Source organism: Cygnus atratus, chromosome 3 (genome assembly GCF_013377495.2).
Source record: "Cygnus atratus isolate AKBS03 ecotype Queensland, Australia chromosome 3, CAtr_DNAZoo_HiC_assembly, whole genome shotgun sequence".
Taxonomy (NCBI): domain Eukaryota; kingdom Metazoa; phylum Chordata; class Aves; order Anseriformes; family Anatidae; genus Cygnus; species Cygnus atratus.
The window spans coordinates 61,689,721-61,714,481 of record NC_066364.1 but is presented as its reverse complement, the minus strand read 5'-3'; the positions used below and the strand labels follow the sequence as shown (position 1 = coordinate 61,714,481).

General features: G+C 43.2%; 1 protein-coding gene across 3 annotated transcripts; it reads left to right on the top strand.

Annotated features, from left to right (window-relative positions):
- Positions 1–1,113: 1,113 nt before the first annotated feature.
- IL20RA (interleukin 20 receptor subunit alpha) lies at positions 1,114–23,118 on the top strand. Of its 3 annotated transcripts, none has more exons than XM_035538430.1 (7): positions 1,114–1,402; positions 15,384–15,513; positions 17,339–17,517; positions 18,196–18,371; positions 19,578–19,722; positions 20,219–20,358; positions 21,826–23,118. In XM_035538430.1, the coding sequence occupies exons 1-7, from the start codon at positions 1,300–1,302 to the stop codon at positions 22,765–22,767; spliced, it is 1,815 nt and encodes a 604-aa protein (XP_035394323.1). In that variant the 5' UTR covers positions 1,114–1,299; the 3' UTR covers positions 22,768–23,118. The 3 variants fall into 3 exon arrangements, with proteins under 3 accessions (XP_035394323.1, XP_035394324.1, XP_035394325.1); XM_035538431.1 differs by having other exon boundaries at positions 1,230–1,402; positions 15,415–15,513; XM_035538432.2 differs by lacking the exon at positions 1,114–1,402 and adding an exon at positions 14,249–14,274 and having other exon boundaries at positions 15,415–15,513.
- The last annotated feature ends 1,643 nt before the right edge of the window (positions 23,119–24,761 follow it).

The window sequence follows — 24,761 nt, the reverse complement described above, 5'->3', positions numbered from 1 at the left end:
AACTTTGAGACGCTGTCTGAGTTTTGTCTGTGGAACCAGCACTGAGGTTAGAAACCTTGCTTTTTTTATGTCGCGCTCACAGAGAGGGCGTCTGTACCTGGACAAGAGGGCCTCTGTACCTTTTCTAACACAGATGGCACAATGGAGAAACCCGCAGAAGTTGCCAGGAGGTGACATGGAACCACCGAGACAGATAATTGGGACTGGAAACCAGTGCAGACCTCACGGGAACAGCAACTGGAGGGAGAGGTCCACCAGGATCTTCACCGTGGTAACAGACACCATATATTTACCCTATGCACTTCTCAGTTTCTAATCTTCTTCTGCAAATCAGCTGCCCAGCAAGCATACTCTTCTCAGCTGCGGCTGTGAATCAGCGCCAGCACCCCGGACATTTGTCCACACTGGGGCCCCAAAATGCTCAAACCTCATGAGTCTGTTTACTGCCTGGCTCGCCGCTCTGTACGAACAGCAAGTCCGTTCCCACAAGAACAAACAAGACACTCATTTCCAGAAGCAGCCCCTGGTTTTAGTAGCCAAAGTTACCCATGCTGACGTCTGGTCAAGGTGGCTTGGTACAGAGCAGCCGGGCGTCACAGCCCCACGAAGGAGCTGACTCCAAGGCAACTCGCAAGTCCTGCAGATGGATGCTGCCTGCCCTGTACGCAGAAAACCCAGAGAGGGAAAGAGACGGGACGAAAGGACGGGAAAACCGCAAAGCAGGGCTGGGGGCGGGCGGGAAGGGGACAGAAGCACGGGAGGACAGCGGGTCGGGAGCTGGCAGGGGTCTGTCTGAGGGCAGGGCAAGGAGCTGTGCCACGGCACCTCCGGCTACCCCAGGGCCCCCTCCAGCTGCCGGGGCACCCCGGGGTCGCCGAGGTGGGAAGGCGCCGCCGCAGCCCCACCGGGCTCAGGTGGAGCGGGACGGGGGTGGTGTATTTGAATGCCTCCGCAGCCTCCTCGGGCAGCACCCTCAGCGTCCCAAGGAAGTTTGTGTCCAGCTCCAGCCCCCCGAAAGGCACAGTATGGCACAGCACAGCACCGGACCGCGCCGCGCCCCCGCGGAGCTGCGCGCCCCCGCGCCCGGCGGCTCCTCCCCTGCCCTCCGCGTCCCGCCCGGCGGCGCCCGGCTGCTGCTCCTGCCCCTGCCCCTGCCCTGCCCCTGCCCTGATCCTGCCTCTGCCCCTGCCCCTGCCCCTGCCCCTGCCCCTGCCCCTGCTCCTGCCCCTGCCCCTGCTCTGCTGCGGCCGCCACCAGCGCGGCGGCGCCGGGCGCCCCGGTGCGGGCGATGTGACCCCCATGGGCGCCCGCCGGCGGCGGCGGGGAGCGGCCCGGCTGCTGCTGCTGCTGCTGCTCCTGCTCCTGCTGCTGCTCCTGCCGCCGCGCACCGCCGCGCACACGGGTAGGTGGCGGCCGAGCCCGCTCCCGACGGGTGAGATGGGCTGGGTGGGGATGGATGGGGTGAAATGGGGTGAAATGGGATGAGATGGGGTGTGATGGGGGCTGCAGGTTCCCCCCCCCGGGACGGCGATGGCACGGCACGGCACGGCACGGGGTCCCTCTCCTCCCCGGGCTACAGGCAGCCGGCGGGGGCAGGCGGAGCTGGCCCAGCCCTGTGCCGTGCCGTGCCGTGCCGAGCCCCGCAGCCCCCTGCCTCCCCCCGGTGCTCCCCTGCACAGCAGCAGCCCCGGCTGGGCACGGATCCGGGCTGCCCCGGGCCGGGGTCCCCCGGTGAGCTGGGCGCTCTCGCCGCTTTTTGCGCTTTGAGCCGGTTTTATGGCCCCGATCCTGCTCCCCCAGGGCTTACAGTGGGGGGAGAGGGCTGGGTGCTTCTGTAAGGCCGCTTCATCTTCTTCTTATCTCTGCAGTTACGGGAGAATTAGGTTGCAGAGCGCTGTATGTTTTTAAAATGTTAGATTGCTTTCAGTTGTAATCTGATAGCGTGCGCTCGGGCTGCTCCTTGTTAGGAGCATCAGGGTAATTCCCCAAATACCTCCCGTGTTTGTAGCTTCCCCTGTGCTTGACAGTCACCAGCCCCAGGAGCCCTACCTGCGCGGTAGGAGACATTACAGCAGCTGGCAGGATGAGTTTTTGGCAGAGATCCTGCCCGCCCGTGCCAGTGCTGAGCACCTCTGCCGCCCTGCTCCCAGCCACGGCCAGACCCGACCCCTGGTGACAGCCCTGAGCTCGGGGGGCTGCAGCAGCTGGAGCGGGCAGGGGGTGCTGCCGGGTGGGCACGAGCTCGGTGGGGCCCTGGCTGTCACTAGGAGCATCTCACGAGATGCTCTGTCCCTCCCGTGTAGAGCAGAGATGAGCACGTCTTCTGAGAAACCTACTGGTCTTCTCCCATTAAAGCCCACAGCAAAACTTCCAGATCTAGTGAGAGCTGGACTGTAGTAAGGAGCGCGCTTCATCCTTGAGTAGCGCTGCCTAAGGAAGGTTTCACTTAACTCATTTGACAAACTGTTCTCTCGTGCACCAGTGGCTTCGACTGGCTTTCAGAGATGGGCGCTCTGAGCTCTCCCTTCGCAGGGTCAGCTCCCTTTCAGGCAACTGCCCACATCACATTCACTTCATCAAAGTTCACTGATCGCCAGCACAAGTGGTTTGGAAAATTTCTATAACTGGCCTTCGGTTGCCCTTTATTTTTTTTATTTTATTTTTTTTAATTTATTTGCACAGACTTTGCTTCCAGAGGAGGTTTAGAAAAACGTCGAGGGAGATGAGCTGGTTTTCGCTAACTGTTGTTTAAGGGAGAAGGGAAACAGCAAAGTCCTGAGTTTTAGCTAGACGTACTTTCACATTTTTATTGACAGTCAGTAATATCAGCACGGAAGGGAGAGCTCTGCCTTTCACTGAAGGCTTAGAGCCTCCTTTTTCACCTCTTCTCTTTCAGCATAACAAGTAAAAGCTGTTTTAACTCACCCTGTCAGTATTTTGCTAATAACAGAAGACATTACATGAGGTGCAGAACTGTAATAGCAGTCCTCCTGCTCTTTCTCAAAAGTGAGGTTACAGGTGCAGAGCCATGTCCTCTGGGTATTTTCTTCCAGCAGAATAAGCCTGGGTTCCAAGTCATGAGCAGATGCAGTCCCGCAAATACGGCAGCTGTCCCGAGCGCTTCCCCCAATGCCAGAATAGGAACAGATCACACAGGGGCACCGGTGTGCCTCAGTACCATGGTGAGCAGTTTTACAGCAGGACTTTACAGACTCGGGTTCTTGCACCTTACAGCATCCGTGCTGTGCATGTCCCTTGGGAGTCTCCAAATTAATTCCTCTCCAAATAATGTGGTGGCAGCTTTTAAACATTAACTCACAGATGGATCGTGGCAAAACACCAGGCAAAACAGCTTTTCTTTTCCCTGTGGTGTATTCATGGGTACAATCCTACTCTTACTGGATTACGTTTGCTGTTTCAGAGGTCTCTGAAAGCATGCAGAGCTAAGGTACTGTTGTCCAGTGATGTGTGCCTACTTAACATGGGCTGTCTGAGCATTACCTGGTTTTGCACAGGACAAAAATTTCACTTGTCACTGCACGTCAGTGGGATTTTTATAAATTGGTGTTTCATTTGCTGCTAAAAATCTGTACTCTAGAACAAATGAAAAGGGATGGAAAATGCAAAATGGAAAAGCAAATGGAAAAAAAATGGAAAATCCAGAAATCAAGAAATGCGGCATGTTCTTCTTTACCACAAGAGCTTCGTGATTTTTGTAAGCAGCTCAAGGATAGGGAAGGAACGTCATAATTTTTGAATGCAATAGAATGTTATTCTCTTAATTTACCAAACTTCATCTTAAATCCTTCCTAGTGAGGGCTTCCCTAACCACAATCTTCTGTAGTTAGAGAAACCTTTACATTTCCAGCTCGTAGAGTCCAGTGTCTACTTTGTAGATCTGTTCAGAAAAAAAGCAAGCAACAGGTACTACATTGTACTGATTCTGGGAAAGGCAAATGAACCTGAATACTGTACTGCAAAAATAGAAGGGTTTTGCTATATTTCAGGCATGTTTACTATTTTCGTTCAGATCAGGCATGTGATGTTGAAGCAAATATCTCAGTCATTGCACTGACTGTGCTTTTGTCCATATTGTGAAGCAGTCTTGGCACTGGATGTCTTCTGGATGAAGCTGACCTAGAAGGTGTTCTCTCCTTGAGTGCATCTAAACCAAGTAGAGCTAGTCCAATGTTAGAAAGAAAAAAAACTGGAATGCGCATAGTGTAGACAAGATTTTTTTTCAATGTTAACATTTTCATGTAAGAGATCTGCTCGTATTGGCTTGCATTATTCACTAATGTAGACAATAGCTGTAAATACCACTTGAGCTGGTACATGGCTATACGAATTGCTTTTCTTATGATAGGACCTTGAAAGCTTCCCCCTTTTAATTTTTTTTTATAGTTGCATAAATTGGTTGGTCTGCACTGACACACCTGATTTAATTTACATCTCCCTTTATCGTATTTTTACTAATAAATACATCTACATTTTAAGAAGCAGCTTCAGTCCTCTCTTTAAGCAGATTTCAATATGTTTTCTTTCACAGTTACTAGAGCACTGAAACATACAAAACATCCAATTTTTGTCAAGGAAGTATTCTTGTAAATACAGAATAAAAGGATAGGATCACAGTACGGGCCTTGCAGTTAAGCCATTGAGCTTGAGATCAGGGATCACATTTATGTCCAGAGTTTATGTTTTGTCACGTTAAAGCTATCCAGAAGGCAGGCAATGTTCCAGCGCTAATAATCCACTGCTTTTCCTCCTCACCTATCCACTGTAAGTCGTTGAGAAGGTGTGCACCAGACTGTAATTTTGAAGGGCAGAAATGAAATGCTTAGCTCAAAGTTCACCAGTGCTGAGATGTTTAGGTATTGACACAAGGTGATTTAAGGTATGATGTTTAGTATCACAAGGTGATTTAAGGTATGTTTTGGATCTGAGAAGAGGCTCATCTGTTACACAGACACAGCCAGTAAGTATTAGCTGAGGTATTAAATAGCACACTGAAGTGTCAGACAGATCATTTCATATATGAGGCATGCAGCATGCATGCTGTAAATAGGCTAATTGCACCGTGGATATACTCTGTGATGTCTGTGTGCTGTGAAGCCTCTGTATTGGAAGTACATGGGAGGGCTGAGCTAGTTTTTTTTTGTTCTACGTGGTATTTTCTGGCTCTCTGCAGTGTGAAGGAGAGAAGAACAAATGTAATGTAGAAATAAATAAAAAGGGATATTGGTGTAAGGCAAACTACAGTATATGAAGAAGGAGTGTCATGTTCATACAATCAAAAGACTCATCCTTATTGTCTCATCTCTAATTTACTATCTCATGTCAGATAATGCTGTGATCCATGCCCTGCTTGTTGGCTTGGCTTACAATTTCCACAACTTGACAAATTCTTATTACATTTTAATCAGGAATGGAAACAGCAAGAGTAGCTAATGCATTCCGTAGAGAAACTTCAAACACTGTTGGGAAATTGCGATTGAAGTCCAAAACTTGCATATGTTTTGCGGTTCCCAGTGCTAACGTTCAGATTCGCCACTCCAGCTGGTAACCTTACCCTTCTTTCACTGTTATTCTCCAGTGGCTTTTATATTTTTAATTCCAAGACAAGCAAGTGGTTAGTATTACTCAAGTCATCTGTGTACACGTGGTTCAGTTTATGTTTGTTTTTGTAGTTGTGGCTTGTACATTTCTACTGATTGATTCCTCTCAAAGAATTGGTGTTGATTACAACCGTATGATCAATAGCTAGGAGGGAGAATAATAATCCTTTACAACCCAAACAAGAGCTTCTTTTAAGAAGCCAAGGTTTGTAAAAGCCTGAATTTTGGAAGTCAGGCCCATCTGTAGATAAAAATGAAGTTTTATTAGAAAGCTGTGTTTAAATGATGTACAGATCTCTTTCTGCTTTACACTTTCTGTATTAGTAACTTACGGAATTTCTATCTACTGCTCTATCTTTATCCATCTCAAAAAAAAGTACAATAAAACTAGATAAGGCAAAAAGAAGTGGCAATGAGATGTAGGACTGGAGGTACAGGATGGTTTACATATGAAGAGATTAAACAAACTATGCCTCCTTCTTGTGGAAAATAGGTGACTGAAGAGGAATGTATTCATATATTCTTTTCCTGCCTGGCTGGCTACCTGAAGAGTATTTTAAGGTGAATGAAGGGTCACGAGAAAGATTGTAGTCCCTTCTTCCCTTTGTTATTCCCCAGCACCTTCAGTTAAAACTCACCTGACAGCTTAGCTGTTTTTCAGCCTCCCATTTTCCCCTCCCTTTTCTGTGATGGGAACAGGAATGGGTCCAAAAACTATTATGAGAAGAATGTTGCTTTAGGAGGGGAAAACAGGTTATGAAGATTTATGTATTTGAGCATAATCACACTCCATACACAAAAGCATACCCAAGTTGGTCTTACAGCTTTGAGGTGAAAGGGGTTAATTTATTTCATAGTAGTTCCTTAAAGGCTGGAGGGAGCAATGAGGCTAATATTTATTATCGTGTGTGGTTTGTACACAACTGCTCTTGGATCTCCTTGTCTATTCTGAAAGTACGTCAGTATACCTGCTTTAGGGCGTACTGTAGTCGAAATAGTAATGTACAGGATGTGGCTCAGAAACACTAAAAACTGCTCGGAGAAGGCTGAGGCACATGTAGTTGCTGACAGTTTGTTCACTTTGTCAGAAGGTAACAGACAGACAGACAGACAGACGCGGAGCTGCACAACCCCCCAAGTGTACATCAAGTCGTAGCAGTCCCAACATGACTGGGCTGCCTTCTCCATCGGCATAGTCCACGGTCAGGCTTCTGCTGTGCTCATCAAAATGTGTATACTGTTTTGGTGAACTTCAGGAAGAAAATACCACCTTTACTAGCATTTTTGAGGCAGTCTTTTCTACCTTGTAAAGGAGGTAGGTGATTACGCTGAGTGACTTCCTCTGTACAGCAAAATCACTTCAAACCTACAGGCAGGGTAAATGAGTCTAAAAATCATGACTGGTGGTTTTAACAAAAAAACACTTGTTAAGTCCAGGAAAGATACTAAAAATAATACTATTTCTGTTACTTGTTCACATCTGAACTTTCTGTGGGAGCCCTCTGAGCATACAGTCATATGGTGCCTCAAAACACACCAGACCATACCTCTGGGGAGATTAACAGAAATGGGTGGGTGCTCCAGGAAACCTTTGTTTCTTGTGAGCTCTCTACAGGCAGTTGCTTCCCAAAGGCACTTTGTGTCCCAGATTATCTCTGAAAGAAGCATGAATGTGGGGCACCAGAAGGGAAAAATAATGCTGTGTGTACATGGAGGAGCAGAGATCCTTGGCAGGCTGCTTCATGCCCACTGGGGTATTCCTGGCCGATCCCTGGTACCGTGCAGAAGATCAAAATCAGAGTCCCACAAGGTAAGCTTCCAGCCAAAGCTTTCCAGAAGGGTTTTTCCAGCACTCCCTGTCCTCCCAGGCTGGAAGTGGACCCGGTGGGGCAGGGGCTGCCTTCATCTCAGCCAGATTTCCCAAGGGCGAGCGGAGGAGGCGGCCTGCAGCCTGCAGGTCTGTGGTTTGGCAGGGTTTGGCGTGACGCGCCGCCCCGGGCAGCAGTAGGAGATGCCCACGCAGCTGCGGGACTCCTCCACAGGCACCCAGCAGCGTGCTGTGCTCCCAGCTACGGGGCTGCCACCCCTGCAAGGCACTGAGCGTCCCCCTCCTCCTGCATTGCCCCCTCTTGAAAATATCCTCTTGCCATTTTTAAGCACTGGCTGGGGATCGGGAACAGGTCGCCGGTTACCTCTCAGTCCCGGGTGGTCGTGGGACCTCCCCTGCGAGAGATGAGGCACTGCAAGCTCGCAAGGTGTGCTAGCCCTAGCCCTCAGATCTCCGATGCAGTGCTCCACATGCATCTTGTAGGTCTGGCTTTCCCTCGGAAGGGAAGGCTCTTCTTCCATTGACACCACACTCAGTCTCTTGCCCAAGGGAAAATGTGGATTCAGAAGACAGCATTTCACTTATTAAACTAATTTAGATTCCAAGAAAAACAAAATCCCTTGTCTAGACAAGCTGTTAGTAGGTCAGAGAGTGAGGAGCAACACCCTTTAGGCAATAAATAAAATGTTATCAGTTCTAATTGAACTGTCATTGCCTCATAGATATTAGCCAGCACTAAATGATGAAGCTAAAACCAACGTATGCTGGGTTTATGTAAAAAATAGATAGTTTATGTAAGGATAGATTAGGACTGATCCACAACATGCTGTGTCAGAATTCACCTGATAACTCTCACACAGCATCATTTTTACAATATTTCTTTTCAAAAATAAAGTTTACTTAACCCTGGAACATTGAAGAAAAAAAAATTAAGATGTCAGAAATATTCTAGTTAAGCACTCATATTCTTGGCTACTGGGTTGCAGTCGATTTAAGTAGTAATAAAACGATAATGCTAAACATGTTCTAGGGAGACAAGAAAATCCTTAAAATTAAACACTGGACAGTTGGGTTATTTTTAATATTTTATATAACTTCAAAACATCTGTTTTGAAAAGCAGCTGTTATGTCATGGAATTGTGTCAACAATGGTTTTTAAAATGAATTTAATTCCTTTTGGAAAAAAAAATGATTTTGCATTGCCAACTTAGCAAAATACTATTCAAATATTTTACATTTGTTTAAAAAAAATGAAGGAAAAAAACCCACACCTCTGGTGGATCGTGACTCTGAGAATCTTGACCCAGTTAAGAGTAATTTTAGACAAGCACACCCTGAATTTCCCTCAACTTGTTTCAGGCCAATATTGATCTCTTAAAATTAGTAGGAAACATACCCACAAGCATTTTCTCCTATTGGAGTGGATCAAGGGCGTGTTTTTGCAGTACGGCACGGTTAGGTTGTACAAGCTCTATTCTTGCGCTTGCAAACCTTCAAAGCAGCGGGAAGAAAAATCAGTTTATTTAATTTCTGTCATACAAGTTAGCAAAAAGGAATAGGTGTCAGCTGCCACAGCCCTCCACAGCTGTCTGCCAGCAAGCCTCCAATGGACCGGGAGGACTTTCTCCTCCTTTCTGGAGCTGGGTCTTCCTGCACTGGGTCATTACCCGTTCTGAAATGCTCTTTGACCAATAACCTCTGTAGGGGCACATCAGAAGTTTAGGTCATGGCTTGGACGAACACACACCAGACTTCACACGGAGGAGGAGAGCACGTCAGGGCAAGCCACACCATTCCTTGGCACCCCCTCTTCGCTCTTTGCCCACTCTCACTCTTTCCCCAAATGACCTCTCCAGATTCGCCTGTTTCCAATGGCAGCCTGCCTGTTTTCTTCAAAAACAAACCCCACGTGTCCAAGCCTTGTCACTCAAGTTTTCCCACCTCTTCTCTCATGACTTCTGCTTTTCTGTCTCCTCCACCACCTCATTTTCATTTAGTCTCATGACCCTATTTCTGTCCCCATCGCACTCTCCCCTTTCCCCCATGTCCCCTATGAAGAGGCTGTGATGGGAGTGACTGGCTCCTATTCTGGGAGGGCAAGAGTTTGCTTTGTGGTTACCTCTTGAGCATTGTTCTGACTACAACAGGAAATCACCTCCGTGCTCCTCCCCCCATTCCCACCAGCATTGCTGAAGTAAAAGGGTTTCACTAGCCCGACTTTGTGCATGGTGGTCCTAGAGCTCCAGCTGGGAGGAAAGGCAGGGAAGCTGTCATGACTTCTGCCTGCCCGTCTTCCTCCTCCCATTCCTCCTCACTGTCCAGCCTGTTGAATTCCAGAAAAGAGTGCAGAAGAATTAGCACAGAGGAAAACTTTCAAGCTCACTTCATTAAAAAAAAAAAAAAAGAGTTAACTCATTTGCTTAAATTGTTACAAAGATGACTAATACCAGGTAATGACATTTGCTAACGTGTATTCCTGGCTTAGTGGGGTTTCCCTTCCTCTCTGTAACTTCTGATCTCCAGTTTTGGCTCAGTTCCCCTGTTTACCATTCATGCACTCCCTTGCATTCCTGCATGGCCAGTGCCAGCTTGCTTTAGACTGTATATGTACCAGAAAAGACAATCCCAACCCTCTGCTAGCGAATGCTACTAAACATTATGCTGAATGGAGATTTGTTCTGATTGAGTATGACTATTTTTATGATATCCTTACACATGTGTTTGAGGGAATGTTTTTCATTGCAAACAACATCATCGTGTAAGCAGATGATCTGAAGGAAGAAAAGAGAGTTAAGTATTCATAAGAAACAAAGAGCAGCAGCATAGAAGGAACAAGCAAGATTTCACACGAATTTGGTGGAAGTTGCCCAAAGCTGAACAGGGCAGTGGGTCACAGCACAGCCAGAAGTGAATCTCTGGTGTGCTAAATTGCTCCGAAGTTGCTTCATATTTCACTGGTGGTTCCGAGCTCCCAGTGGAAAAAGGTGACTGTGGGACTTGGCGTTTTCAAAAGTCTGCTCCCTTACTGAGGCATGCAAGCTTGGATCAAATCGATGTCCTTCAAGTGGCAACAGCAAATCATGAGGCACAGAGAGTGTCTGCTGTGTCGCCCCTAAGTTCAGCTCCTGGTGCAAAGCAGTTGCTTCCGTTAAGGGTGTTCTCCAGAGCCACTTTTGCATAAGAAAATGCTACAGCAATTGAAGTCAAAGTCTTTTCTGTCATTGTCAAAAAAGGAGTTCCTCATTTAAATAGAAGTAATTGGTAAGGGAGGAGTCCCTGGTTTTGACTGCTGTAGCTATTGGGAAAAGCTGTGTTGAAGTAAGACTTTCCTTTCTGTCTTGATGCTTTACACGTCACTCACTGTCATAAATTATGTCTTACAGTTGTCTAGAGAGACTCTGTGACTTTCTACGGCATTTTATTTTGATAGAAAATTTGGTGGGATGGCAATCCTTCTAGCCATGTGACAGTGAAATACAATGGGTGATCACTTGGTTGACAGCAGTACAGTCAACACCGGTACTTACACAGGGCAAATTTCTGTGGCTACAGCTCAGCTTTCAGTGGGTATCTGCCTAGTCCTCACCTCATAACTTCAGCCAGTGTTGAAAAAGAAAATAATATATATATATATATTTTGTGTGTGTGTGTGTGTGTATTTATATATTTTTATGCTTTGCAGCTGCTGGGTTATCTAATTCAAGAGACGAGTTAACAAATGTGTTTACAGTGAGAGAGCTTGGGTAGCTGCAGCTGTATTTGTCCTGCAACGTTGACATTAAACACAGCCATTTGTCACCGAATTAGGCAGCCCTGCCTCCTGGCAGGTAAAAAGCAGGTGCACTGAGCAGACAGTAGTTATAATGCACATACACATGCAATATACTTGCATAGGTGTGTGTGCACATATATGCATGTGTATATAGATAAATGTGGCCGTAGCCAAACCCGAGGTTTGAACAGTACCAGCTTGAGCAAGGCGGTTGAGTATTCTGTGTGATTAAAACTGACCACATTTTTCAACCCAACAGAGGCGCTTTCACAAAGAGATGAGGCACCTGCCATCAAGTCTTTTACTCATGTGAATAACCTCACTGACGTCAGTGGATTTTTTCGCTCACATGTGAAGGTGTTTTCAGGCTAAGTCACATCTATTTTGAAGAGTCTCGCAATAGCTTACTCTAAGATCAGGACTTGGCTCTTCATCGTGGTGGTGAAGTTTACAAGCCTATTTTATTAGTCTTTCCAGTCCAGGTGTGCAGTCATGAAGATATAAAGAACAATATTACTCAAGGTTTGATTTACAGCATTTCCAAAGAGAGTAATAATGGCTCTGGGTTTTTTTCCATGCGTGAAATAAATAAAGGAAATTACTTCATTATACTGCAAAGTGATGACAGCCAATGTAGACTATCTATGAGACACACTAAACCTAGCAAAGCGAATTGCATGACTGATTTCTCAGTCATGCAGAGAGATTTCTGCTCTCATGTAGGCCGGTGTAGACTGAAAATACTCCATGTGACATCCATGCCATTAATGCTAGTTAATGGAAAGAAAATCGGAATATGATTGGTTATATTGTGTTTAAAGACAAGATACCAAAATAAGCAGCCAATACATATACTTAAGTTCTTTAATAACTGGTAACCTCGGGACGTACTAGCTACATCTATGTTCTATTCTTTACATGTTTCTCCGGACACTGCTGTGCATCAAGGAGACATGAAGGAGTTTATTCTTAACTCTTCTTGTAGAAATCGTGGAGTATGGCAGTTTTACTCCTGTTTTACAGATGCAGAACTGAGGAAGGGACAAGGCCAGAAATAGAAAGCAAATCTCTGCTTTTGCAGCTGATGGAAAGTTAACGGTCCCAGTCCCTCTGCCTTCCAAATCACACTGAACTCGAGGCAAATCGGAGCGTGCTTGCAGTGTTGTAATACTTCAGATCTTGTAAAGATACAGCCTGTGGGTTCTGTTGTCTGAGATTGGCTCATGCGCTGCAGTCAGTGTTTCTGTTTTGAAACTTCATTTACCACATCAGAAACCACACTGGGCGGAGGGAGATTTAAAAAAAAAAAATCAACAAAAAAAACACCTTTACATGATACTAGTTCAAAAATATTTTAGTGTAACAGATTAAAGTAGCAGGAGTGACTTCATACTTCAAAAAGTGTTTAAGGAATATAAATGTTTTTATGCAAGGATGGACAAATGTCAAAAAGTACAGGAACACAAAAACCATTTGGAAAACCAATGAAAGTAATCTCACTTGTCTGTGACGAGCTGGCTGCCTCCAGTCAGTTCAATTTGGGTAATATGTATTAGCCTGATCAGCTGTACACATTTAAAAAAAAAATAAAGAAATAAGAAAGGTGTGAAATGTGAGCTGATAGGGACGTTTTTTAACTGTGTCCTACCTGACTCAGCGGTACCCCTGACTAATTTATTACTAGGTTTATCAGAATGGGTCTAGCAGTGGCTTTAAGATCCCATCCATCCCACTACCCCTAGGCAGAATCAGCTCGGTGTTGTTTCTGGCAGCTAATTCTCTAACCTGCCCATCTAAACATCCATCAGCCCTTCCAGATAGTCCATCCGCACGTGTCCCTCCTCTGCCCATGAGGCATTACTCCTGGTGCCTTCTGTCTTGCTGAACCTGAACTCCCTTCCTTTTTTTCCTTGTTGGCGGTGGACATGGAGGATAGACTATCCCTGTCATGCAAAGACTTACAGTGTTCCCCCCCAGCTCCCGGACAAGGTGTATCTCTGGCAAGTTTAGCTGCCAAGAAAGCAGAGATTGAGGCTGCTCAGCTTGAGTGCCATCTCCAAAGGAGGGAGAGAAAGGCATCTGGTTTGGTCCATCCCAACACGAGAGACGATTCAGCCTGTGGAAGTGCTGATCGGGCCCTGCTGTTTATGACCAGTGCAAAGCAGATGCCTCGCTCAGAGAGCCCAAGTTACCAGGGACAAGGCTCGTCCTCATCTGCTGCTGGGTTGGGCTTTTTTAATCTTTGTTCTGGAGATTTTAAGATCTTTCATTAAGTACTTTATTGTCTATCTTTTTCTTAACTTTCTCCTTGTTCTTTTTAGTTTTTCTCCTTTTTTTTTTTTTAATGAGAAACCTTTTATGGCTTTGACTACCCACAACCTAAGAAAAAACCTATGTTGTATTTCCTCCTTTTTGGGAATTGCAACAGAAAGTTCATTTGTGTCTCAGTTCCTCCTGCCCTGTCTGCACAGACTCCCTGGTTGCCTTCTTCAGGGCTTGGGAAGGACTGTATGACTTCTGTTTTTTTTTTTCTCTCTTGTTCCTGGTTACCAGTTATGCAGTTGATGGCATCCCTGCTCTCTCATAGGTTTTTGCGCAGGGATGTGGTGCAAATAATGAAATTTGATGCATCGATGATTTCTCGCAGTCCATGCAATGCTGGCTTTGGTTAGCAGCTTGCACATCAGTGTTTTAAGTGCTTCTCTATTTTTCTGAACAAATGTTGCCAACTTCTGGATGCTTTCCTAGCTCTGTTGGGCAGCTTCATGTTTCCATTTGGATTAGTTTCACCTAAAGCAGGAGGCACGTAGAGGACATTTATTTTGGTGGAAAGTAAAACTTTTTATTTTCTAGGTTCTTTATCTCCCTCTTGGAAACAAATGTGAGAGCAAAGCAGATGAAGAAGCATTCCTGGCAGTCTCTTCCCGCTGCTTTCGTACCCCCTGGCATCCTCAGACTTTGGGATTTCATTGTAACTGAACCTGTAATTTGAGAGCCTGCTAGATTACTGTCACGGGGCATTTCTGTGTTCAAGGAAAGGGGACTTCCTGCATACTGTAAGCTTGCCTTGAGGACTATACCTGACAAGATTTGTTCTCCAACTAGAAAAAAAAAAATTAAAAGTCACTGAATACTAGCTAAGTGCTGGGGATAAAAGAGAGCATCATTAGAAATACCCTCCCATTAACAGCTTTATGATCTGAAGATACAGATTCAGGCATATACCAGAGTTTGTTTTGAACATTAATATACAAGCAGAGGCTTGGAAAACCCATAGTTTGCACCACGACCGTTTAAAGTAATTGGCCCCTACAAAATAACAAGGATATTGTTTTAATAAATGTATTGAAGAGAAAAGCTTTTACTGTTTGCTTCAAAGACAGCTGGAAGTCAGTCAGGTAATCAGGAAAATGGTGGTGATTTTTATTTACAAAAGCAACTATATGTCATATGTAGTATGTTATACACAATTCACACAGGAGAATGAACACTTAGTAATAGTGAAATATACTTAAAAAAAAATTAAGGTCTGCTTAAGGAAGCAACAAAGGTCAAGGACTATTCATTCAGATAGGTTCCCACTGTTCATGTTAATATGCTGTATTTCCTCCTTTCTTTGTCACTTTTTGTTATCTTAAGAACTAGAATTGCATCGCGGGGGGAAGAGGGTTCTGAAAAGTCCTGAAAGACCACAGATTCGTTTTTTCTCTTCCCCATTATGCTCTCGTGGCCACTTGCAACAAGAAGCACCTTCCCAGCACCTCCAGCTCCAGGGCCCATCTCAGGGCTGCTGGGAGGTGCTGGGGACTGGCTCACAGCTTGCAGCTTGGGATTCTGCCCCTGGGTCCAAGGGCCTCTGTTTTGCCAGCAGTTTAGCAACGTGAGCATCTCCATTAAATTTATGACTTTACAAGTGTGTATTAGGAACATGGGAAAGTGGGTTCTTAGGAGCCCCCGGACTTGCTTGTGTTGCTTATTTATTTCAAAGGCTGGTGCAATGAATGGTAATTTAGATGAGTAGGTGCTCAGTTTTTGACTTTATGGAGAATAAAGGCAATATATAGCATTTTATGGCTTACTTAAAAATAAGTGTCTGTTTGGTTAACTTGGATATATACTTGCAGATTCTTAGTGTATGTTGTTCCTTTCTTATTTTCTTTCTCAGGAGAGTTGTATTGTTCTTTGCCCAACCCTAGGAATGTCCATTTTGAATCTATAAACATGAAGAATGTCCTTCACTGGTCAGCACCAGAAGGTACAGGAGATGGAGTACTCTACAAGGTGAAATATTCCGTGTAAGTTGGCTTATTTCATCCTTCACTGCCTTTTTTTTTTTTAAGCATTTTAAATTAAAAAAAAATCTTTATATGAGATAGGGCTGCTAAAAAGAAAAGAGAACTAAAATATGTCTTAGATTTAAGCAATATAACTTTTAACTTTTACTTGTGGTAATGATTTCTTCAGATCCAGTTTAAATATGTATATATAAGAGAAGCTGTGGATGCCCCATCTCTGGAGGTGTTCAAGGCCAGGATGGATGGGGCTTTGGGCAACCTGGTCTGGTGGGAGGTGTCCTGCACATGGCAGGGGGGTTGGAACTGGATGGTCTTTAAGGTCTCTTCCAACCAAACCACTCTGTGATTCTATGATTCTATGAGACTGTGCTGTGGATTGACATCACAGTGGCCATCTGTACACATCTGAATGGATCTGGGGATGTAGCATTTAATAGAATATTTTGAGTAGCCAGTGTTTCATTGGTCTTTTCTAAAAAACTCAGCACCAACAGGTTTCTTTTGATGCCACATACCTCTCCAGTTTAGGAGTCCAACCACTGAAGTTACCAAGTATTGTTGAAAACCAAGTAACGTGATCAGAATCAAGCCTCACCCCTTTGTAGGATATCAAGGAATTTGAGTGAAGACCAGAATCTATTTCCTTTCCTTCATTTCCATCATTCATTCATTTCCATCATTCATTTCCATGGACGATGTAATGCTCCCAGGCTTATCCTCTGCTATATACCCTTCCCTTGGTCTAGTATTTTTTTCATGACACTGAAACAAATGTAGATCTCCAGAAGTTTCCTGTAACTTGTATTGGTTACTTAAAGCAAAAAGTTCCTCCTGCAGTCAGAGACTGCAACCTCTTTTGCCCAGATCTTGTGCTAACAGAGGAGAGACATAGTCCACCTCCCTAGGAAAGGCGAGATTTCTCAACGATAAAGGAATGAGCTATAATTGTATAGAAGGTAGAAGGCTCAGAGAGCAGTAGCAACACTGACTGCAGGTCAGCGGGTCCACAGAAGAGTCTGTAGTCATACGTACAGCCATATTTCACACTTATTGCAAAAATACTCATATGTGCTTTGGTAACCCAGGAGAGCAAGGCTTTCAGGTGGGTGGAAAATGCTGGTGAGTGACATTGTCCTGCAGTCATATCGAAGCTGACACACACCCTTATTAATTAGTAGCCAAATGGGAATTATTTTCAGCATAATGTGAGTTTGAAGAGCAGGAGCTCCTGAGCAAATCCAGGCAGAAATTTTCCAAAGAAAAATTGTTGTGGTACGTGTATGTCTCTGCTTCAACAAGAAGGATTTTGACGTTCATTCCAGATGGAGTCTTTGCTTTAAACAAGAAAAAAAGTGACTGGCACCTTAACAGTCAGAGATGGGTGGTCTCCTGTCCACTCATCTGAGAGGCCCCGAGCATCTGTCTTCACACACCAGGAAGAGCCATTCTGGCATAACTCTTGTCTTCATACAGTCATCCTGGCTCAGTTCTCCAGTGTTTAGTGTTTAAATTAAAGCTGTGGAGACAGAGGTTGAGAGATTGTCGCAAGCAAATCTGGACTTAAATTAGTATCAGTAACACCCCAGTTAGTTACCTATTGCCTCTTTTGGGTAGGGCCTACTCTGATTTATTTTTCATTAAAAACTTGGGGAAATCTTGTGTTTTATCTCAGCTGAAGTTGGGAACTCCTTGAAATTGCACATTTCGGCAAAACAGGCAAACTGTTCTATCATCTGGATGATCCATTTCTGTGTAATATTATTGGGTAACTAATATCATGGCAATAGCTTTTGCACAGGTCCTTTCTCTTCCTCTTTCAATATAGTTATGGCGTTGGCAAATGGATTAGGAAGCCAGAATGCAGGAATATCAACAGAACGTGGTGTGACCTCTCCAATGAGACTGCTGACTATGAAGAGCAATACTACGCGAGTGTGAAAGCCTTCCTAAATGGGATGTGCTCTGACTGGATGGAGACAACACGATTCAACCCTCTTACAGACAGTAAGGAAAGTTAATCACAAATCCAGGTGTTCATGGCCTTGATTAATACTCTGTGCTCAGAGTGCATGTGCCTCATAGCATGTGGTATTTTAATTTTAATATGAGGTTAGAATTTTTTGCTGTAGCAGTAAATTGAGATTTATGCTGCTGGCAGCAGTAATTGAAATCATTGTATTGGAATTTGGATATGTGTATGTTAAACTTGCGTTCTTGGAACCGTCTTATATACACTGAATACTCTTTTATGCAATGGTAAAGCTTTACTCAAGGAAAACAAAAGCTGTGGCACATCCACTATATAAAGAACTCTGATTTTCAAAAGGCTCTATTAAACCAAGCAGTAATCATACTCTAAAGCACCATCTCTCTTATCTGTGCCAGATAATCTGACAACATGCTGGTAATTTAGCCTGTTTTAGCAAATTGAGTTTCAAGGTTATATATTCTGCAAAGTCACAGGAATTCCTAGGCAAAATTCCAAGTCAGTGTTCAGCTTCCTTCTGTGAAGTTTCTCTTCGTTATCTGGAAAGTAATTTTCTACCAGTATAAACGGATTGTTCAAAGTTCTACCTAGACTCCCCAGAATATTACAAAAAATTATTATCATCACTTTAAGAAACTACATGGTCAAATTCTCTGCTGCATGTAACTATTTTATGTAAACGTTTATTTGTCCAGCTAAAATTGATCCACCCATGGTAAATGTATCATCTACTGAGAAATCTATTTCAATCATTCTGACTGCTCCTGAGAAGTGGAAGAGAAGTCCTGATGGAGAATCAGTCTCTCTGCTTCAAGTGTATCCTGGCCTGCAATACAATGTGTCTGTCCTCAACAAAAAAACAAAGAAACGGGTAAGCTTTGAGAAGGCTGTAGAACTGTACCTATTCAATCTGTGCACTGTTCTTACTGAAATGTACTTCGTCTGTAACAGCAAGAATTGAAATAGAACTCATAGCATTATAGGAATTGTAGGACCATTCAGGTGGGACAGAAGCTCAAGGAAGTTTCTAGTCCAAACTTTTGCTCAAGGCAAGATCAGCTATAAGCTCACACATGAGCTTTGTCCAGGTGCATAGTGAAAATCTCCAAAGATGGAGACTGCATAACCTGTTCCACTGCTCAACCATCCTCTTGGGGAACAAGTGTTTCTTTTTACCCAGCCTGAACCTCTCTTTTTCTGCTTATGTCCCTTGTCTCTCATCCTCCCACCATTCAGCACAGTGATGAATCTGGCTCTGTCTTGATAATCGCTGTTGGTCATCCTGGTCACTCTGAAGCTCTCTCTTCACCAGATGGAACAAGCTCCAGTCCCTCAGCTCTCCTCACAGGGCAAGTTCTCCAGCCTTAACTACCTCAGTGGCCCTCCACTAAACCCACTCCAGTTTGTCCATTTTTCAGTATAGGGGGAGCCAAAACTGGACACTGTTCTAGGGGTGGTCTGATGAGCACTGAGTGGCGGAGGACATTCCCCCCCCTTCACCTACTGGATCCTCTCTTGTTGGCACTGCCTAGGATGCTGTTGACCTCCTTTGCTGCAAGGGCACATTGTTGGCTCATGTTCAGCTCGCTGCCTGTGCTAGCCCTCTTCAGCGGAGCTGCTCCCCAGCCAGGCAGTCTGGTAAAAGTACTCACCATGCATCAAGACAAAGCGCACCCTTTGCCACCACATCTAAAATTCTGCATTCATCTGTCTCTCCAGATTTACATTCCATATCAAGGGGTAGTTTCCAGCATAAACACAATAGATGAGGAAGCACTCAGTGATTACTTACAAAAATATTCATTATTTCTGTTCCTGTCCTCCAGGTACAATCTCTATCTGGCAAATCTCTTGAGTTTCTAGACAGGATGTTTACACCATAAAGGTTCCCTTCTGTTAAATGGTATATTAAAATGCTAAGATTACCAATTAGAGGTGTATAGAAGTTTCTCCTTCTCCTTCTCCTTCTTTTTAATAAAGCTTCTTGCCATAGCGCAATTACTTTACTGTATATAAAATCTTTACCTTTCTGTAAGTGATAATATAAATAAAATCTTTTTTTTTACATATCTTCCAGTGGTTCTTCTCCGTCAGCAACAACACCTTGGTTGTGCCCTGGTTAGAGCCTGGAACAGCTTACTGTGTCAGTGCACAGATACATGTCACCACACCACTTTTACACAGTGGGTTTTCCAAAGAATATTGCATTGCTACTTTGAAAGGTATGTGTAAGCTGAAAAATTGCAAAATTACTTCAGAAAAAATCATGGTGATAGAGTTTGTAAATTTTTATGTATCTATTCTCAGAATGAAAAGTTAGCATTGTTTCTCCCCTCTTTGCATTTGCATTGATGAAAAAAATTTTGACTTTAAAACATAGTTGGGACCTACTGACTGAAAGATAAGACAGGATCTGCTTTCTTTGATTCTTAGTGAATGGAGCTCATTTTTCTCCTTGAATGAGGTTTATGAATGAAGGAGCTGGGATGGTTTGAGGGGGCATAAGTTAGCAACAGGAGAACTGGGGGGGATTATTACTTCCCTTTAGAATATCATTTATAATTGAGATAAAAATTAAAAAACTGTAATTTCCGGCAAATTCCTGGTTTAAAACATTTACATCCCATATCCAAAAAGCAATATGGTAAATGCTTATATTTGTAGTTGAATACGTTAAAAAGTTACTCAATGCAATAAAAATGTTTGTTTTGTTAACAGATAAAACAGCAGATGAGCTTATAACAGTAATATTTGGATATCTTCTGCCCATCCTGCTGGCTGTCTTTCTTATTTCAATGACATGCTATTGTGTGCACAGGTATATTCATGTCAGCAAACAGAAACATCCAACAAACCTGGTAAGTATTCTTTGTTGCTGGAGGATGTTGCCAACTTTGGCACTCATGGCAGAGAGGTGCATTTTCCAGGGGGAAGCCATGGCTATCTGCAAATAAAAGCGCTGGTTGCTACTCAGATCAAGGAAAGAGCATCACGTGAGGGTTTTACTAAATGCTATAAAAACACAGGAATAACACCAGTTAGCAGCCATTCTGCAAAGTTGGTTAATTTTTGGAAGGAACATGTGAAGTCTAAGAAATACTGCATTTCCATCCCATGAGCAGAGCTTTCTCACAGCTATCTCTAAACAAGTTGCTCAAGCACAAGCATGCAGTTACAGCAATGAATGAACACTGATGTTAATCCGGTCTGCATGACATGGTGGGATGCGAGGTATAAGGGAGGTGGTTTCAACATGCTGATCTTTCTGAAGAAATCTAGTGCAGAGGTGGTAGGAGAAGTGCTCACAGAGGGACTGAATGCTTCATGAAGGGGTTGTTGTTGTTTTAATGTCCAATGAACCTTTTAATGTCCACCTTGAAAGCTTCAATTTTATTTCTGTACCTCTGGATTCAGTTCATGTTGAGGTAACAGATGAATATAGATCTGCTATTTTAGCGATGGCCTCTGCTTTTCCCAACCTACAGACTATTCCACCTGACCATCCCTTGTGGTCAAGGAGAGGTGGAATAAGCAGTTTGGTTTTGGTCCAGCACTTCTGACCTGGGGAGCTTTCAGACTACTTGCTACATAGATTAGTGGCCTTAGTCTTCCATTCAAGTTTGAAAACCCTGAAATGCAGCTTTTGGTTGTTTTGGTATTGCATTTTCTTTTAGTAACTGCTCCTACGGTACTTTTTTTCTGCTACAAGTATTACTCATTTCAGAAAGACTGTTTATTTGTTTACCTAGATGATTTATTGCAGTCACAAATCCAGTTTATGACAATGCACAATGCAGGCTCCATACACTGCACTTCAACGTTACTCTATTTTCCTTCTCTGAAAGGAAACCTGATATTATTTAATCCCCTGTAAGTTATACCTTAACACGGTAGCTGACTATGCTTGTGGGATGTGGTTTTCACTGCACTTCCTCTTCACTGGTTAAAAATGGTGGAATAGATTTCTGTAGTCTGTGACCCATGGCCAACTCTGATGTTCCCTCCAAAGTCACTTGAGTTTGTACTGGTGGAAACAAAATCAGAATTTGACAGAATTGTTCTAACCACTACTTTGACATGGAGAAGATGAGAAAGGGGAAATTAGAGCTGCTCATCATACATTTTTACTTCTGATGGAATAAAAAAAGTGAGGTGTGTTAACACTCTTGGAGGCATACATGATGAACTTCGTTCTTCCCTACACTGAATTACTCACTCTAATAAGGTCGAATACAGCCATTTCTTTTAAAAATAGATCATAGTATAAGAAGAAGCAAGGTGGTATTTTTATTATACTTAAACCAAAATATTTTTTTCCATTCCAGGTATGGCACTACACTGATAAATGCAAGGAAAAGGTTTTTATACCATGTGAAAAGATAGTGGTCAATCTTATCAGTGTTAATGTGGATGAGTACAAGCCATCTCAGGAATCCAATCCTGAGATATCAGAAGGGAAAAGTCCCCGTTATTATACCATTTACAATGGCACTGAAGGGAAAGATTTGCCTCCAAAAGAAGTGCTGGAAACAAAATACTTGCTTGATATTTCTCATGAAGATATTTTAGAAGAAGAGGATATTTTAGCAGAGGGGGACAAAACTGGGAACTGGCCATTTTATGGCCAGCCTGGAACAAAGAATAATTTGAGCCAAAAAAATGCAAGGAATGTAGAGTATGAACTTGATGTAAGGGCTGAAGACTTCAGTCCTGGTCAGAAACCGGAAGAACTTGGTTTGAAAGAGAAGACTTCTGCCCTAAGGGGGCTTCTCAGTGAGCCACAAATTGCTCTGGGGGACTTGGTTAACATTAAAACAGGACAGGCGTATTGCCCCCAACTAGACATGAGGGCAACAGACCCTTGTTTGGGACAGGAATTAGAGGAACTTAAACTGAAAACAGTTGATGCGGTGGATGAAATCCCAGGTAAGACCCATATCGATTTGGTGGACTTGGATGCTGAAAAATCTGGGCAGACATCCTATCCTCAGCTGGAAAAAATAGCACACAGCCTCACAGAGAAAGAGAGTGAACAGACCATATTAGTGGATTGGGATCCTCATACTGGAAGACTGTATATTCCTACTTTGTCCGGTGTTGAAAATCAGGTGTGTGAAGGACTGTTTAAGTGTGATGACCCTGACAAAGAGGGAATTTTGTCCAGACTGTATGAGAAACAGTTATCTGAAGAACCATCAGAGGACCAAGAAATGTATCTCCTGCAATTCAAGGAACTATGGGGACTGCATGTAGAAATGGAGGACTGAACAGTAATTTTCTAAAATACTATAAAATGCAAAGTACTTTTTACTTTGCCAAAGAGAATGATGGACTCAGTGGCACAAACACATCATAACATATTGAAGTTTTCAGAACTGTCACAGTTGAGCAAACTATTCATGATATTTATAACAATTTCCAGACCTGATGTAAACAATTTCAACTCTCATCATAGACCTCTCAGGTAAAATACAATGGTTATGAGATTATTGTATTTTTCAAAGAATTATCTTTTCACAGAGAGTGCTCTGTTAGAATTTTCACATTGTGATTCCTAAGAAAACAAATTGTTTTAGTTTGAAAGCAGTTATTTTTAGCAATAAAAAGCAGCAATACGACGTTTTGTTGGGTTATTTCATGTATCTTGACACAGTCTTTTCTAGGTCTCACTCCTGCTACTTTTAATGGTTGGAGCTGACTTTTATAGAAGAAAGGGCATTCCGGTATACGTTTTGTTTTTGTTTTATGAATATTCTATTTAATGAAGAGGTTCTAATGTGTTTTTCATGAAAAACTTGTCTGAGGTGCATGGTTCCTTCCATACTGTTACACAAATACACATCCAGCAAAATTTCTTTTAAGGGATATACCTATCAGTTCAAAAAATGTAGGGGAGAAGAAAATAAGACTAGTCATATTTAAAACCAGGGGAAAAGTTGGCACAGAGGGATTTACTGATACACCTCTACTTTTACAGGATGGACCGTGTCTTGCTCAGCCTTAGCCACCAGCAGTAGAGCAGCTGTTTCACAGTGAAATGACTTCATGTCCTGCAAGTGTCTATTCCTCTCTAATGAATATAATAAAAGCTAGCGTGACTAGCTCAGATGAAGGAGCCTGCTCTAGACACACCGCTGCTTTGTCAGACACATCCCACTTACCATGGCAGACCCCGAAAGTGTCCCTGTGTACTTTCTTTTCCTATCTGATGTCCAGACCAGGACTTTCAATACAAGTTCACTTTTTTTTTTTTTTTTACTTGGATAGGAAGATTACCAGACATTCTAGAAGTTACTAACTGAGGGGACATTATTCCTTTCAAAGCCTGTCACCTTTGTCCTTAACAGACCTTTTTTGTTTTTTGAACACCAGACAAATTACAGTAATGATTTCCTTGGTTTTGAAAAGGAGAAGAAAAAAAAAAGAAAAGGAGAGAGAGAAAACTTTTCTATCATGTTTAAAACTTGTAACCTCCAAGGTTGGTACATCATTAGGTCTATTTTTGAAGGAAGACCCTTACCAATATCTTTTCTCTCAGGTAATGTTTTTGTCACATGGGCTTGGCATTTTCTATGAATATTCATCCTCTGAAATATTTTAGATTTTAAAACAAGAAATAACAATCAAATATTTCATGCTGATGACTTCTTTCCTGATGTAAAAAATGTTCTCAACTGTCTTTTAATAAAGATATAGATGTTGTAGCAATGTTATACCTAAATACTTATACCAATGCATTTATCTATCAAAATGCTCACAGAGGAGGGTCACAGCTCAGGGTGAAAGAAGAAAATAGTTGGAGAGGGCCGCCTGAACAGACGTTAAATGGACAGAATTTCTACTATTATAGACCAGCTTCATTAGTAATATTTGTAAGACGTATGCAGCACTTTCAGTGTTGCTTCCCTTTAATCTGAATTTTCATTGAAATCACAGAATCACAGAATCATAAAATGGTTTGGGGTAGAAAGGACCTTAAAGACCATCTAACTCCAACCCCCCCTGCCACGGGCAGGGATGTCACCCACTAGATCAAGTTGCCCAGGGCCTCATCCAACCTGGTCTTGGAACACCTCCAGGGATGGGGCATCCACAGCTTCTCTGGGCAATTTCTCTGGACTAAAATTCTCCGGGCAACTTCTCTGAAACTGATTCTACATTATGAATACCTTTTATATTATATTAATCAAATGAAACTAATCAGACGTAGTACCTTCAGCAAATGGACCAAAATACTTCCTTGTAAAACTATATCTACCTA